This window comes from Mobula birostris, chromosome 5 (genome assembly GCF_030028105.1).
Source record: "Mobula birostris isolate sMobBir1 chromosome 5, sMobBir1.hap1, whole genome shotgun sequence".
Taxonomy (NCBI): Eukaryota; Metazoa; Chordata; class Chondrichthyes; order Myliobatiformes; family Myliobatidae; genus Mobula; species Mobula birostris.
The window spans coordinates 196,761,175-196,777,671 of NC_092374.1; the positions used below are offsets into that span (position 1 = coordinate 196,761,175).

The 16,497-nt window shown below is 47.8% G+C and overlaps 1 protein-coding gene across 2 annotated transcripts; it reads right to left on the bottom strand.

Annotated features, from left to right (window-relative positions):
• Window positions 1-2,103: 2,103 nt before the first annotated feature.
• LOC140198218 (nuclear factor 7, brain-like) lies at window positions 2,104-14,636 on the bottom strand. 2 transcript variants are annotated; one of them, XM_072259261.1, is made up of 6 exons: window positions 14,162-14,636; window positions 13,988-14,083; window positions 13,334-13,567; window positions 12,600-12,622; window positions 12,385-12,503; window positions 2,104-2,712 (listed from the first exon to the last, which is right to left on the bottom strand). In XM_072259261.1, exons 1-6 carry the CDS (start codon window positions 14,570-14,572, stop codon window positions 2,180-2,182), a joined length of 1,416 nt encoding a protein of 471 aa, XP_072115362.1. In that variant the 5' UTR covers window positions 14,573-14,636; the 3' UTR covers window positions 2,104-2,179. The 2 variants fall into 2 exon arrangements, with proteins under 2 accessions (XP_072115362.1, XP_072115361.1); XM_072259260.1 differs by lacking the exon at window positions 13,988-14,083 and having other exon boundaries at window positions 14,162-14,629.
• Window positions 14,637-16,497: the final 1,861 nt, after the last annotated feature.

Here is a 16,497-nt window from a genome sequence, read left to right on the forward strand (position 1 = left end):
CTCCAGGGTAGTAATATCAGGATTGCTGCCTGTGCCAAGTGCTAACGAGCACAAGAATAGCACGATCAGGCATATTAATGTGTGTCTGAGAGACTGGTGTAGCGGGCAGGGTTTTGGATTCCTGGATCACTGGGGGAGAAATCACCTGTACAAAAAGGATGGGTTACACCTGAAAATCCTGCCTGACTAACCTACTGCACATTTTTGAGGAAATAACAAGCAGGGTAGACAAAGGAGATGTAGTATATGTAGTGTACATGGATTTTCAGAAAGCCTTTGACAAGGTGCCGCACATGAGGCTGCTGAGCAAGATAAGAGCCCACGGAATTACAGGGAAGTTACTAGCATGGGTGGAGCATTGGCTGATCAGCAGAAAACAGAGAGTGGGAATAAAGGGATCCTATTCTGTCTGCCTGCCGGTTACCAATGGAGTTCCACAGGGGTCGGTGTTGAGACCGCTGCTTTTTACAATGTATGTCAATGATTTGGACTAGGGGATTAATGGATATGTGGCTAAATTTGCCAATGATACAAAGATAGGTGGTGGAGCGGGTAGTGTTGAGGAAACAGAGAGACTTAGGTAGTTTAGAGGAATGGGCAAGAAGTGGCAAATGATAGAAAGTGTATGGTCATGCACTTTGGTGGAAGAAATAAACAGGTAGAGTATTATTTAGATGGGGAAAAAATACAAAATGCAGAGATGCAAAGGGACTTGGGAGTCCTTGTGCAGGATACCCTGAAGGTTAACCTCCAGGTTAAGTCAAAGGTGAAGAAAGCAAATACAATGTTTGGCATTCATTTCTAGAGGTATAAAATATAAGAGCAGGGATGTGATGGTGAGGCTCTGAGACCACACTTGGAGTATTGTGTGCAGTTTTGGGCTGGATAAACTGACATTGCAGACACGATTCACAAGAATGATTCCAGGGATGAAAGGGTTACCGTACGAGGAAGATCTTGCAGTCCTTGGGCTGTATTCCCTGGAGTTCAGGAGAATGAGGGGGGATCTCATAGAAACAATCTGAACGTTAAAAGGCCTGAACAGATTAAATATGGCGAAGATATTTCCCATGGTAGGGAAGTCCAGGATGAGAGGACTCGACTTCAAGATTGAAGGACGTCCATTTGGAACAGATACATGCATTTAAGGCAGAGATAGATAGGTTCTTGACCAGCCAGGGCATCAAATGGTATCGAGAGAAGGCAGGGGACTGGGGATGACTGCAAGAATCGGATCATCCCACGAATGAATGGCAGAGCAGACTCAATGGGCCGAATGGTCTACTTCTGCTTCTATATCCTATGGTCTTAAAATGAATATCTGATTCAATGCAGAGATCCCGGCTCTATTTGTCTCGTAAATTAAAGGAATGGCTCCTCATGTTCCACCAGGGTGGCCAGCAACCTGACGGCAACAACATCAAATTCTCAAACTTCTGGTAGTCGCTCCCTCACTGTCACTTTTCCTATTTAATTGTCTCTCTCCTCCTGATCCACCATCGCCATCACCCTATCTCTTTCCCCTCCTTCCCAACTCTCTCCACCTGCCCATCACCCACACACTCCTCCCCACCTCCCTCCCTTTACTCCAGTCTCCACTTTCCCCTCCTGTCAGATTCCAAAATCTTCAGCTCTTTGTCACTGACACCTCTCACCTCCCAGTTTCTGACACTTTTCCACACTCCACCCCTCCCTCATCTAGCTGGATCCACCCATCACCTGCCAGCTCTGTCTCCATCCTTCTCTCCCCCATTCTGCACCGGTCATCTCCTCTCTGACTTTCAGTCCACATGAAGGGCCTCGAGCCAAAACGTCAACTGTCCATTTCCCTCCATAGGATTTATCCAACACGCCGGGAGTCTCCGGCGCTTTGTGTGTTACTACCACTACACGTCCCGTGTTACCAAGATTCACCTTGACTTCCCTCTTATAGTCAGCATCACTTGTCCCACTTCACCTGTCTCGGTGCGAGTGGACTTCAGCACCCGGGGGAGCCGAGGAGCTCAGGACCCGCCGCCCGCGGCTGCTGCTGAATCTGCAGTGTTTCTGTTCCGTTGACGGATGCGGTGAACAAGTTAAAATTAATGGATCGATAATTCTCACATCGTGTTTATTTCACTCTCCGCACATTTATATTTACACTGACTTACTCCTGACGCCGGTCCCGGACCCGACCCGTTTACAGACCCGAAGCGGAACCGGAGCAGATTCTCAGCCGCTCGTTTTTATGCCAAGTCCAGAACAAAGGATAAAGTTTCTCCGTGAATTTATTCCCAGTGAAGGTGTGGAGATGGGACTTGGTCTCCGCGTTGTAAAATGAAACTGTCCCGGACTCGTATCTGACATAAACTCCCACCCTCCCGGGGATGGGACCGGCAGGGAGACGGGATCCAGGGGAGGTGAGAACCCATATCTCGTCATTAACCCGCCAGATGATCCAGAATCCGGTCTTCGGAATCGGTGTGACCCGTCTCTTCCTCTCCACAGACTCTGCGGCAATTCCCAGACACCACAACCGATTCCCCGTCACCTCCACCTCCCAGTAATGTCTCCCCGATGTGAATCCCTCCGATCCCAGCACACAAGGCCGGACTCTGAACCTCTTCCCGGTGTCAGGGAGATTCCTCCGGGTCCCGGTCCGTCTCACACTCTTCCGATCCTCAGACACCTCGAGCCGAGGATTCGCCGTTTCCACATCCAGGGTGACAGAGTCTGGGGGGAGAAGCAGAGAATTAGAGAGTCCCCGGGGATCGGGGGGAGACTCGGGCAGCGCAGCCCCGTGACGGGACCAGGAGAGGCCGCTGGGCCTCAGGCGCAGTCGAATGGCCGACAGGAACCTTTCCCGTGATTTTACCCACCTACAATGGATGGATAACCAACATCTTCCCGAGATTTTTCCTCGACATAGAGAGCGGATTTTTCCCGATCAACACACACAAAAGTCTGGCGTATCTCAATGGGTCAATCAGCATGTATTAAGAGAGACATATAGTCGATGTTTCAAGACCAGACCTTGCCTCAGATTGGAAAGAAAGATGGGAAATAGCTGTGGAATTAAGAAAGGGTGGAGCAACAACTGGATCCAGATGAGGATGGGGTGAGTAAACACTGGAGGCATTTAAAGAGGAGGTAAGGCAGAATTCATTTGTGCCAACCAACTCACTTTAATGAACTAGTTCTATTTCCGTGTATTTATCCATTATTCCTTTGAACCTTTCCCACTCATGTACCCATCCAGATATCTTTTAAATCATTGTAACTGTACTGACCTCTACCGTTTCCTTTGGCAGCCTCCTGAGCTCCAGGAAAAAAGACCCAGGAGATCCAGCCTTTCCTTATAACCCAAACCCTCCAGTCCCAGTAATATAAACATGAGGAATTCTGCAGATGCTGGAAACTCAAGCAACACACATCAAAGTTGCTAGTGAAGGCAGCATCTCTAGGAAGAGGTACAGTCGACATTTCAGGCTGAGACCCTTCGTCAGAACTAACTGAAAGAAGAGCTAGTAAGAGATTTGAAAGTGGGAGGGAGAGGGGGAGATCCAAAATGATAGGAGAAGACAGGAGGGAGAAGGATGGAGCCAAGAGCTGGACTGTTGATTGGCAAAAGGGATATGAGAGGATCATGGGACAGGAGGCCCAGGGAGAAAGAAAAGGGGGAGGGGGGAAAAACCCAGAGGATGGGCAAGGGGTATAGTCAGAGGGACAGAGGGAGAAAAAGGAGAGAGAGAAAGAACGTGTGTGTGTAAATAAATAACGGATGGGGTATGAGGGGGAGGTGGGGCATTAGCGGAAGTTAGAGAAGTCAATGTTCATGCCATCAGGTTGGAGGCTACCCAGACGGAATATAAGATGTTGTTCCTCCAACCTGAGTGTGGCTTCATCTTTACAGTCGAGGAGGCCGTGGATAGACATGTCAGAATGGGAATGGGATGTGGAATTAAAATGTGTGGCCACTGGGAGATCCTGCTTTCTCTGGCGGACAGAGCGTAGGTGTTCAGCAAAATGATCTCCCAGTCTGCGTCGGGTCTCGCCAATATATAGAAGGCCACATCGGGAGCACTGGACGCAGTGTATCACCCCAGCCGACTCACAGGTGAAGTGTCGCCTCACCTGGAATGACTGTCTGGGGCCCTGAATGGTGGTAAGGGAGGAAGTGTAAGGGCATGTGTAGCACTTGTTCTGCTTACAAGGATAAGTGCCAAGAGCGAAATTGGTGGGGAGGGATGGGGGGGACGAATGGACAAGGGAGTCGCATAGGGAGCGATCCCTGCGGAAAGCAGAGAGAGGTGGGGAGGGAAAGATGTGCTTAGTGGTGGGATCCCGTTGGAGGTGGCGTAACTTACGGAAAATAATATGTTGAACCTGGAGGCTGGTGGGTGGTAGGTGAGGACAAGGGGAACCCTATTCCTAGTGGGGTGGCAGGAGGATGGAGTGAGAGCAAATGTGTGTGAAATGGGGGAGATGCGTTTGAGAGCAGAGTTGATGGTGGAGGAAGGGATGCCCCTTTCTTTAAAAAAGGAGGACATCTCCCTCATCCTGGATTGAAAAGCCTCATCCTGAGAGCAGATGCGGCGGACACGGAGGAATTGCGAGAAGGGGATGGCACTCTCACAACTATCTGGACTATTCCTCTTCTCACCCTGTCTCTTGCAAAAATGCCATCCCCTTCTCGCAATTCCTCTGTCTCCGCCACATCTGCTCTCAGGATGAGGCTTTTCATTCCAGGATGAGGGAGATGTCCTCCTTTTTTAAAGAAAGGGGCTTTCCTTCCTCCACCATCAACTCTGCTCTCAAACGCATCTCCCCCATTTCACGTACATCTGTTCTCACTCCATCCTACCGCCACCCCACTGGGAATAGGGTTCCCCTGGTCCTCACCTACCACCCCACCAGCCTCTGGGTCCAACATATTATTCTCCGTAACTTATGCCACCTCCAAAGGGATCCCACCACTAAGCACATCTTTCCCTCCCCCGCCCCCGCTTTCTGCAGGGATCACTCCCTATGCGACTCCCTTGTCCATTCGTCCCCCCCATCCCTCCCCACTGATCTCCCTCCTGGCACTTATCCTAGTAAGCAGAACAAGTGCTACACATGCCCTTACACTTCCTCCCTTACCACCATTCAGGACCCCAGACAGTCCTTCCAGGTGAGGCGACACTTCACCTGTGAGTCGGCTGGGGTGATATACTGCGTCCGGTGCTCCCGATGTGGCCTTCTGTATATTGGCGAGACCCGACGCAGACTGGGAGATTGTTTCGCTGAACACCTACGCTCTGTCCACAAGAGAAAGCAGGATCTCCCAGTGGCCACATATTTTAATTCCACGTCCCATTCCCATTCTGATATGTCTATCCACGGCCTCCTTTACTGTAAAGATGAAGCCACACTCAGGTTGGAGGAACAACACCTTATATTCCGTTTAGGTAGCCTCCAACTTGACGGCATGAACATTGACTTCTCTAACTTCCGCTAATGTCCCACCTCCCCCTCGTACCCCATCCGTTATTTATTTATATACACACATTCTTTCTCTCTCTCTCCTTTTTCTCCCTCTGTCCCTCTGACTATACCCCTTGCCCATCCTCTGGGTTTTTCCCCCCCCCCCCCCTTTTCTTTCTCCCTGGGCCTCCTGTCCCATGATCCTCTCATATCCCTTTTGCCAATCAACAGTCCAGCTCTTGGCTCTATCCCTCTCCCTCCTGTCTTCTCCTATCATTTCGGATCTCCCCCTCCCCCTCCCACTTTCAAATCTCTTACTAGCTCTTCCTTCAGTTAGTCCTGACGAAGGGTCTCGGCCCGAAACGTCAACTGTCCCTCTTCCTAGAGATGCTACCTGGCCTGCTGCGTTCACCAGCAACTTTGATGTGAGTCCCAGTAACATCCTTGTAAATCTGTTTTATACCCTCTCAGTTTAATGACATTCTTCCTGTAGAAAGATAACCAGAACCATACAGAGTGATCCAAATCATAAAGACAAGAATGTCTGAGAATGCTGGAACTCCAAAACAACTCACAAAGCCTTGGCCCAAAACATCGAGGCAGACCATCATTACTTGCAGTGGGATCTGGAGCAGCTGGAAAAATGGAGGGACAAGTGGCAGCTGGAATTTAATGCAGACAAGTGTGAGCTGTTCCACTTTGGTAGGACCCCAGTGTAGGTCTTACACAGTGAATGGTCGGGCCCTGAGGACTCTTTGTTCTACAGCATATCTGGGAATACAGATCCATAATACATCGGAAGTGGTGTTACAGGGAGAGAGGGTCATTAAAAATGTTTCTGGCACATTGGACTTCATAAATCAAAGTATTGAGTACAGGAGCTGGATGTTATGTTGAAGTTGTATGAGATGTTGTTTAGGCCTAATTTGGAATATTGTGTGCTGTTTCGGTCACCTACCTACAGAAAAAATGTAAACAAGTTTGAAAGAGTACAGAAAAAATTTACAGCGATGTTGCCGGGACTGGAGGAGCTGAGTCATAAGGAAAGATTGAATAGTTTAGGACTTTATTCCTTGTAACATAGAAGACTGAGGGGAGATTTGATAGAGGTATACACAATTATGAGAGGTATAGATAGGGTAAAAGCAAGCAGGCTTTTTCCACAGAGGTTGGGTGGGATTACAACCAGAGGTCATAGGTTGAAGGTGAAAGATGAAAAGTTTAAGGGGAACGTGAGGGGAAACTTCTTCATTTAGAGGGTCGTGAGAAGGTGGAATAAACTGCCAGTGCAAGTGGTGCATGCAAGCTCGATTTAAACATTTAAGAGAATGGATGGCAGGAGTTGGAGGACGATGGTCCCGGTGCAGGTCGATGGGAGCAGGTAGTTTAAATGTTTCGGTACAGACCAGGTGGGCTGAAGGGCCTGTGCTGTTAGTTTCTACCACTCTGTGATGCTCGTACAAAGACATAACGGTTTGTAGGTTAAAAGCTCATTGTTCATTGCCCGTTTTAAATAGTTGGGTGGAGCAGGTCATTGGTCTGGGACGGCCTGTTTCTCACTGTATCTAAATAAATAAATAACCTCCTCACTGTCCATGACACCACCAATTTTAGAGTCCTTCACAAACCTACTAAATACGTCACCTACATTCTCTCCAAATCATTCATATGAATGATGAAAAACAGTGGACCCAGCACCGATCCCTGCAGCACAACCGCTGGTCACAGGACTCCACCTAGCCAGTTCTGTATCCTATTCCAGATCGTACTGTATCCCATGTGATCTAACTCTCTGCTACCTTGTCAAATCCCTCGCTAAACTCCATGGAGACGATGTCTACTGCACTTTCATCAGCTGTAATTTATTTATTGAGATACAACATGGAATAAGCCCTTACTTGCAGTGGGATCTGGAGCAGCTGGAAAGCATCAAGTTGGATAAGTCGCCGGGACCGGATGAGATGTACCCCAGGCTATTGTGGGAGGCGAGGAAGGAGATTTCTGAGCCACTGGCGATGTTATTTGCATCATCAATGGGGACGGGAGACGTTCCGGAGGATTGGAGTGTTGTGGATGTTGTTCCATTATTCAAGAAAGGGAGTAGGGATAGCCCAGGAAATTATAGACCTGTGAGTCTTACCGCAGTGGTTGGTAAGTTGATGGAGAAGATCCTAAGAGGCAGGATTTATGAACATTTGGAGAGGCATAATACGATTAGGACTAGTCAGCATGGTTTTGTCAAGGGCAGGTCGTGCCTTACAAGCCTGATTGAATTATTTGAGGATGTGACTAAACACGTTGATGAAGGAAGAAGGAAGAGCAGTAGATGTAGTGGATATGGACTTCAGCAAGGCATTTGATAAGCTACCCCATGAAAGGCTTATTGAGAAAGTAAGGAGGCATGGGATCCAAGGGGACATTGCTTTGTGGATCCAGAACTGGCTTGCCCACAGAAGGCAAAGAGTGATTGTAGATGGGTCATATTCTGCATGGAGGCCGGTGACCCGTGGTGTGCCTCAGGGATCTGTTCTGGGACCCTTACTCTTCATGATTCTTATAAGTGACCTGGATGAGGAAGTGGAGGGATGGGTTAGTAAATTTGCTGATGACACAAAGGTTGGAGGTGTTGTGGATAGTGTGGAGGGCTGTCAGAGGTTACAGCAGGACATTGATCAGATGCAAAACTGGGCTGAGAAGTGGCAGATGGAGTTCAACCCAGATAAGTGTGAAGTGGTTCATTTTGGTAGGTCAAATATGATGGCAGAATATAGTATTAATGGTAAGACTCTCCGCAGTGTGGAGGATCAGAGGGATCTTGGGGTCCGAGTCCATAGGACGCTCAAAGCAGCTGCGCATATTGACTCTGTGGTTAAGAAGGCGTACGGTGTATCCAAAAGTCTCTTCAAAGACATCATCTTCATCAATCGTGGAATTGAATTTAGGAGCCGAGAGGTAATGTTGCAGCTATATAGGACCCTGGTCAGACCCCACTTGGAGTACTGTACTCAGTTCTGGTTGCCTCACTACAGGAAGGATGTGGAAACCATAGAAAGGGTGCAGAGGAGATTTACAAGGATGTTACCTGGACTGGGGAGCATGCCTTATGAAAACAGGTTAAGTGAACTCTGCCTTTTCTCCTTGGAGCGAGGGAGTATGAGAGGTGACCTGACAGACGAGTATAAGATGATGAGAGGCATTGATCATGTGGACAGTCAGAGTCTTGTTCCCCAGGGCTGAATTGGTTGCCACAAGAGGACAAAGATTTAAGGTGCTGGGGAGTAGGTACAGAGGAGACATCGGGGTAAGTTCTTGACTCAGAGAGTGGTGAGTGCGTGGAATGGGCTGCTGGAAACGGTGGTGGCGGTGGATACGATAGGGTCTTTTAAGAGACTTTTGGATGGGTACATGGAGCTTAGAAAAATAGAGGGCTATTTCTAAGGTAGGGACATGTTTGTCACAACTTTGTGGGCCGAAGGGCCTGTATCGTGCTGTAAGTTTTCTATGTTTCTATTTGTCTGTTTCACACTGTATCTAAATAAATAAATAACCTCTTCACTGTCCATGAAACCACCAGTTGTAGAGTCCTTCACAAACCTACGAAACGTGTCAGCTACATTCTCTCCAGATCATTCATATGAATGATGAAAAACAGTGGACCCAGCACCGATCCCTGCAGCACAACCGCTGGTCACAGGACTCCACCCAGCCAATTCTGTATCCTATTCCAGATCATACTGTATCCCCTCTGATCTAACTCTCTGCTACCTTGTCAAATCCCTCGCTAAACTCCATGGAGACGATGTCTACTGCACTTTCATCAGCTGTAATTTATTTATTGAGATACAGCACGGAATAGGCCCTTCCGGCCCTTTGACCCCCACCACACAGCAACCCCTGATTTAATCCGAGCCTGACCATGGGACAAGTTACAATGACCCCCACCACCCAGCAACCCCTGAATTAATCTGAGCCTGACCATGGGACAAGTTGCAATGACCAAATAACCTGCCAACCGGTGCGGGTTTGGACTGTGAAACCGCAGCACCTGGAAGAAACCCACGTGGTCATGGGAGAACGTACAAACTCCTAACAGACAGTCACGGGACATGAACCCGGGTCACTGGTACTGTAAAGCGTTGTGCTAACCACTATGCTACCGTACCGTCCATGCAGAAAACCAAGCTGGGTATCCCTGATTAGTCCTCGCCTTTGCAAATAACTGTCTCTCAGAATCCCCTCCATTAATGTACCCTCCAGCGACGTTAGGCTCACCAGTCAGTACTTCCCAGGCTTTTCCAACAGTCTATCTTCAATAAATGTTCAACAGTAGTCTCCCTCCAGTCTTCTGGCCCCTCGCCCACAGCTATCGATGACACACATATCTCCAAAGGGGCACCACAACTTCTTCCTGAGCTTCCCAGAATGTCCTGGGATACACTTGATCAGGACCTGGGGATTTATCTACCTTTCTGCATTTTCGGACCTGCAGCACATTTGCTTCTGTAATGTGGTAGAAAATGAGGTCGATCACCTTCTGTGACACAGGAGAATTCAGGGCCCCGTGGAACTGGCGCAGGAGTTGAGGCCTGGGACAGAGAAACGATGACAGGGAGGTTTAGAAGGATAAGGGCCAACGCAGGTAAATGGACTGGGAGGTGATCTGACAGAAATATATAAGGTCTTGAGGAGTGTAGATTGAGCAGAGGAGAAGGGGAGTGATGAGACAGGGGTTAGAAGTGACTGTGAATCTGAAGATTGGTGAAAGGTGGCAGGGACGATGCTCCAGGTAGCAGAAGGGTGGGGAGTGTGGACTGTGGAGTTGGTAGACACCGGGAAGTGAGTGACAGGTGGAGACCAACACAATGAAAGTTTTGATCACTAGTCGGAGCGAGGTTGCGGGGGAGGTTGGGAGATGGGAAGGTGGGAGGCAGCTGTGGGAGGGTGAAAACCAGGAGCACAAAGGCCGACCTGTGCTGGAATCTCATTATTAAAGGAGCTTCCACTCTATCCGCCCGAAGGGGAACATCCCAGTGGCCAAACATTTTAATTCCCATTCCAAAATGTCGGTCCATGGCCACCTCTTGCGCCAAGATGAGGCCATCCTCAGGATGGAGGAGCAACGCCTTATATTCTGCCTGGGTAGCTTCTGACCTGATGGCATGAACATTGATTTCTTCTCCAGATAAAATTTTTCTCATCCCCTCCCCTCTTCTTCTATTCCCCACTCTGGCCTTTAACCTCTTCTCACCTCCCTATCTCTACTCCCTGGGTCCCCTCCTCCTTCCCTTTCTCTTCTGGTCCACTCTCCTCTCCGATCAGATTCCTTCTTCTCCAGACCTTTAGCTTTCCCACCCCCCTGGCTTCACCTCTCACCTTCTAGCTAGCCTCTCTCCCCTCTCCCCTCTCCCCTCTACCCACCTTTTTATTCTGGCATCTCCCCCCTTCAATCTTAGTCCTGAAGAAGGATCACAGCCCAGAACATCAAATGTTTATTTATTACAATAGATGCTGTCTGACCTGCTGAGCTCCTCCAGCATTTTGTGTGTGTTGATTTGAATTTCCAGCATCTGCAGACTTTTTCCTGTTTATGATCATGGGAACCATGAGGGGAGAGATGAATGGCAGATGGAATCGGAACCAGATGGGGGAGGAGGTGGAAAGCCTGTGGTGAACTGTGTGTGTAGATGGAAACAGAAGGTGAATGGGGATGAATATGGATGATAAGGGTCCCTTTGTCTCCTTTCCCACAGACCCACTCCCCACAGCCCCTCATTAGGACAGAGGATGAATTTGCAGAGACTCTGGCAGATGTATTAGCTTCACATTTCACCACAGGCGAGCTGCTGAAAGACTGGAGGGTGGCCCAGGTGGTGCCTTAAGGGCTGGAAGGTCACACCAGGGAACTCCAGGGGAGCCCAAAACTAGAGGGCAGAGATTGAAGATGAGTGGGGAAAGTTTTTGAAGGGATCTGCAGGGCAACTTTATCACTGTGAGGGAGGTGGGTACATGTGGAATTTGCTGCCAAAGAAAGCCGTATAAACAGGTATAATTAAAATAATATAAAATCAATTTAGACAGGTACAACGATAGGCAATGGTTAGAAGGATATGGGACAAACACATGGAAATGTGTCTGTGTCTCTGACGATGTGTCCCACTCTGATGGTGTATTTGCATATTATCAATATATCAATGTATCAATGTGTGTGTATGTGGCGGTTGTGGTAAATATCAGTGAGTGTGTGTACACAGTGAAGGTAAAGGTGTATATTGAACTATTTGTATGTTACAGTGTGTCTTCACATGTCCAGTGTGTGTTGACATTATGACACATGTGCGAATTGTTCAAATAGAAACCATTCACTGTGTCAGAAGAGAATAGTTTCCAGGTTACAGAGGGGACTAAAAATGTGCAATCTGACTACAATCTGCTAAACCTTCTTGTGGATGTGTATGAGGGAGATTTGCCAGACCAGTTATGCTGCGTTCACCAATGTTAATGCTGCTTGGTGTGTCCGGGCTCAGTCTTCAATGTGGTGGTTTGATAGCAACAGTGAGACTCATGAGGCCAGCATGGGGGCAGAGCTGAGTCAATCAGACTGCGGTCACGGACAGGTCAGACAGGGTGAGTGGCACGAACGACTGGTGTATTTCTATGACAATCCCTGTCACCACAGTGATACCAGATTTTATCCCCTTTAATGTCATTAATGAAATATTAATTCCAGAGCTCCCATGTCAGGATTCAAACTGGTGCATTGGCTTGTTTGTCCAGTGCCAATGGGATCAGGATGCAGTGATTCACCGAACAGACCAGTGAATTGGTTGTATTTTGCCCCTGGTTTGCTGTGTTCAAGGATCTGACATCTCCAGCTGACCATGTGGCAGTGATGTGTCCCAGCAGGTGGGGTTGGTGCCGGAATGAATCTGCATGTCTTACCTCGCTCAATGCCGTGAAATGCTTCTCCCAATGCTACGTCGAACAAATAGGGGTGATAGAATTTTTCAACCAGAAGGGCACCATCTGTCACTGACATCGTCCATTCTTCATTACTGATCCTGTAGATATTATACATCTAGTTATAAACTGAACATCAGTGATATTTGAACTATTTTACAAATCCATACAGAGTTTCAGTCAAGAACATCTCCTACCTCCTCTTCCGGTGAGCTTCCTCCTGAAATAAATAAAACACAGATCTCAATTGACTGAGGCTGACTGTCGGCATCCCAACAGCAGGAATCTGAGCCAAGTTACTACAAGCTGCTGAAAATTCCCACTTAACTCACTCCCACTGACACACATGGAGAAAGAGAGATACAGAACCATGGGAGAAAGTACAAGGAATGTTTATGAGAATTATACCATAACTGGGAAGATGGAACTTACAGGAGAGACTGGACAGGTTGTGTATTTTTATCTGGATATGATGTCAGGGAGGTTCAGATGGAGGAATTTAACATTCCGAATGGATTTGATGGGGTGGGAGTGGAGAAAATATTTCTCCTTGTGTGAGACCAAAAATCAAAGATAAAACATCAGTTGGTTGTTAATAAATCCCACAAGAAATGTGGTGAAGAGAATATCAGAAACACACTCATGACTGTGACTGTAACTGGGTGTTACCCTGAGTATCAGGGGATATTACACATGGGAATCACAGAAACGATCACCAGCTCAGTGCTCTGATCAGAGTAACTCATTCCCGAGAAGGTTGCAGACTGTCCTGTGATGTACAGATGTTGTGGGAGGCCGGTTTGGGGCAATGACAATCCTGAACAGTCAGGATGTCCACATGGTGGAAATCAGTTTCCAACTGTGGTATTTGAGATAAAATACATCATTTTGTGATGGTGTACTTTTACAGATACAAACTGAAATCTCTCACCATGAGAAATATGATATTTTCATGTTGATCCATCCGTTCCTGTAACTTTGAGATTTTCTCCTGGATAGAATTTAAAATCTCTTGAATCCCTTGAAGATTTTTTTCCATTGGATTCAGAATCCTCTCCTCTTCTTTCCTGAGATCTCGGAGTGCACGCTGCTCTTTCTCAGTGAGAACCCGGCGCAGTTCAGCAAACAGGGATGTGATCTGGGACTGAAGGCTGTGTGACTGTTCCTGTCAAATGAAAGGAAAGGCTAGTTTACTATTTGAGCCTATTTTTTGTATTTCCTTCTGACATGGAAGGTAACCATTCAGCCCATTAAAGTCCATGCTGGTTCTCAGAACAATCTCCTCCATCACATTCCCCCACGTCTCCCTGAAACATATACTCCGTCTCAGACCCACTAACTCCGACCTGATTCACAGACCACCCACAATCACAAGGTTAAATACAGTAGCCAATTTACCGTTCAACCATGCAATGTCGGCTAAAAGAAGGTACTGGTTACAGGGAGAACATGCAAACTCCACGCAGACAGCTCCAGGGGTCAGGATCGATCCCAGGTAACTGGAGCTGTGATACTCTGCTACTCTGCATTAAAGGGAAAAAAAAACCACACAGCGAATTTGTAAATTCTTCTCTGGAAGTCTCACCCGAACTCCAGAAATCTTCTCTTTCTGTTGTTGCTCCATTTCCTCGAAGTCTGATTTCTTTTTAGTGAGAGAGTCTAAGGAAGATTTAACCCGACCCTGGGAACCAGAGAGTGAAGACATTAGACCAAAATATGCAACTAAGTAAACAGCTGATCAAGACCTGGCTAGTTTTACCTTGCAGATTTCAACGGCTTCGTTAACCGGCATGAAGTTGTGAGACTTGTGTTCCCGCGCAGTCGCACAGATCAGGCAGATCAGTGTCTTGTCCGTCTCACAAAACAGCTTCAGTTCTTCCTCATGTTTCTCGCACTTAAGTTTATTTTCCTTCTCTTTCGGATTCAGGTTTAGTTTTCGAGCTTTCTCAGACAGATTTGCTAAGGCCCGACTGGCCCTGAGGGTGCTGTCTGCAATATCCTCCCTACATTCCGGGCAGGAGCTTCTCTCCTCCCTTTCCCAACACCGTGTGATACAGGAGCGGCAGAAGTAGTGACCACACGCCAGCGACACCGGTTCGGTGAAGAAATCCAGGCAGATGGGACAAATTACCTCCTCGGTTAAACTCTCGACCTGTCCTTTCGAAGCCATGTTAACTCCCGGCACTTCCTGGTTCAGAATCTCTTCACATTCGGGAGCTGCTGAACCCCTGCAGTACCGCAATTATCCTCTAGTGGCGCTGCAGTCTCGGGAATGAATATAACGTTGCTACAAGTGTTCTCTGGGAAGAAATCGCGGCAATTTCCACGTCAGGGTGGGTTCAGCAACACATAAAAGAGGTCTGAATATAAATGAACCCGGAGCGCAGAGCTTGGTTCAGTGCAAGGCAGAACTGAAAGGGACAATTCCTGAAAAGCGAGACAGCCTGTTGGCCTGTTTGTCCGATCCAGCTCCTGGGCGCTCCTGCCCCACTGAACTCGTGTCCTCATACGTCGACTCCATTCTATCCCATTCGAGTCAGTCCCTTTCCCCCGACATCCTCGACACTTCTCATGGCCTCAATCTCCTCGGCAGTTTTCAATTCCCTGGCACTGGCCGTCCCATTTTCATCATGGATGTCCAGTTATAACTTCTATCCCCCAGCAAGAAGGCCTTAGAGCTCTCTGTTTCTTTCTCAATAAAAGAACAACCCAGTTCCTCGCTATCTGGAAGGACCCTCACCCTCACCAATTTTCCTTCCGCTCCTCCCACTTTCTCCAGATTCGAGGGCGATCCACAGGTATCTGTATGAGCCCCAACAATAGCTGTCTCTTTGTTGGCAGTCCACATTCCAGGCCTTCCCCAGTAATGCTCCCCAAATCATCCTCAGAAACATTAATGACTGCATTGGTGCTGCTTCATGCACCCATGCGGAGTTTATCAATTTCATCAACTCTAACTTCCACCCTGCACTTGAATTCACTCAGTCCATTTCAAACACCTCCCTCCCATTTGCCCTTCTCTCTGCCTCCATCTCTGGAAACAAACTGTCAACCGACATATTTTATAAACCTACTGATTCCCACAGATACCTTGACTATGCCTCTTCCCACCCCGTCTCCTGTAAAAATGCTATTAACTTCAATAAATTCCTACATTTCCACTGTATCTGTTCCCAGAATGCAGTTTCCCATTCCAGAACATCAGGAATGTCCTCCTCTGCAAAGAACAGGGTTTCCTTTCATCCACTACTGATGTTGCCCTTACCTGCATCTCCTCCATCTCCTGAACGTCTGTGCTCACCGCATCTTCCCTCTGCCTTAACAGTGATAGAGCTCCTCTTGTCCTAACCTACCACCACATAAGTGTCTGCATCCAACGCATCATCCTCTGGAACCTCCTCCATTTCCAAATAGATCCGACCACCAAATGTCTCTTTACCTCCGCCTTTCTCTACTGTCTGCAGGGATCACTCCCTCCATGACCCCCTTGTCCATTCACCCTCCCCACTAATCTCACCCCTGACACTTACCCCTGCAACCAGCCGAAGTACCTATTCACCTCCTCCCTCACCTCCATTCAAGGATGCAAAAAGTCTTTCCAGGTGAGGCAACACTTCATTTGCTGGGGTCACTTATTTGGTCTGCTGCTCGCAATGCAGCCTCCTCTGTATTGGTGTGACCTTTTATAAACTGGGGACTATTTTGTCAAACACCTCTGCTCCATCTGCCAAAGATGGAACTTCCTGGGGGCCAACCATTTTAATTCCAATTCTCATTCTCAATCTGGCCTGTCAGTCCATGGCCTTCTCTTGTGTGAAGGAAAAACACTGTATTTTATGACTGGGTAGCCTTGAACCTTAAACACGAATTTTATTTCTGCTTCCAGAAAAAATTTCCTTCCCCCTCACCTCTCCATCTATTCCCCACGCTGGCCTCTTACCTTCACCTAACTGACTATCATCTCCCCCTGCGTCCCCTCCTCCTTTGGTCCATTCTGCTCTCGTATCAGATTCCTTCTTTTCCAACCCTTTATCTTTCGAACCTACCTGGCTTCACCTATCACTTTCCAGCTATCTTCCTTTCTGTTTCCACCCC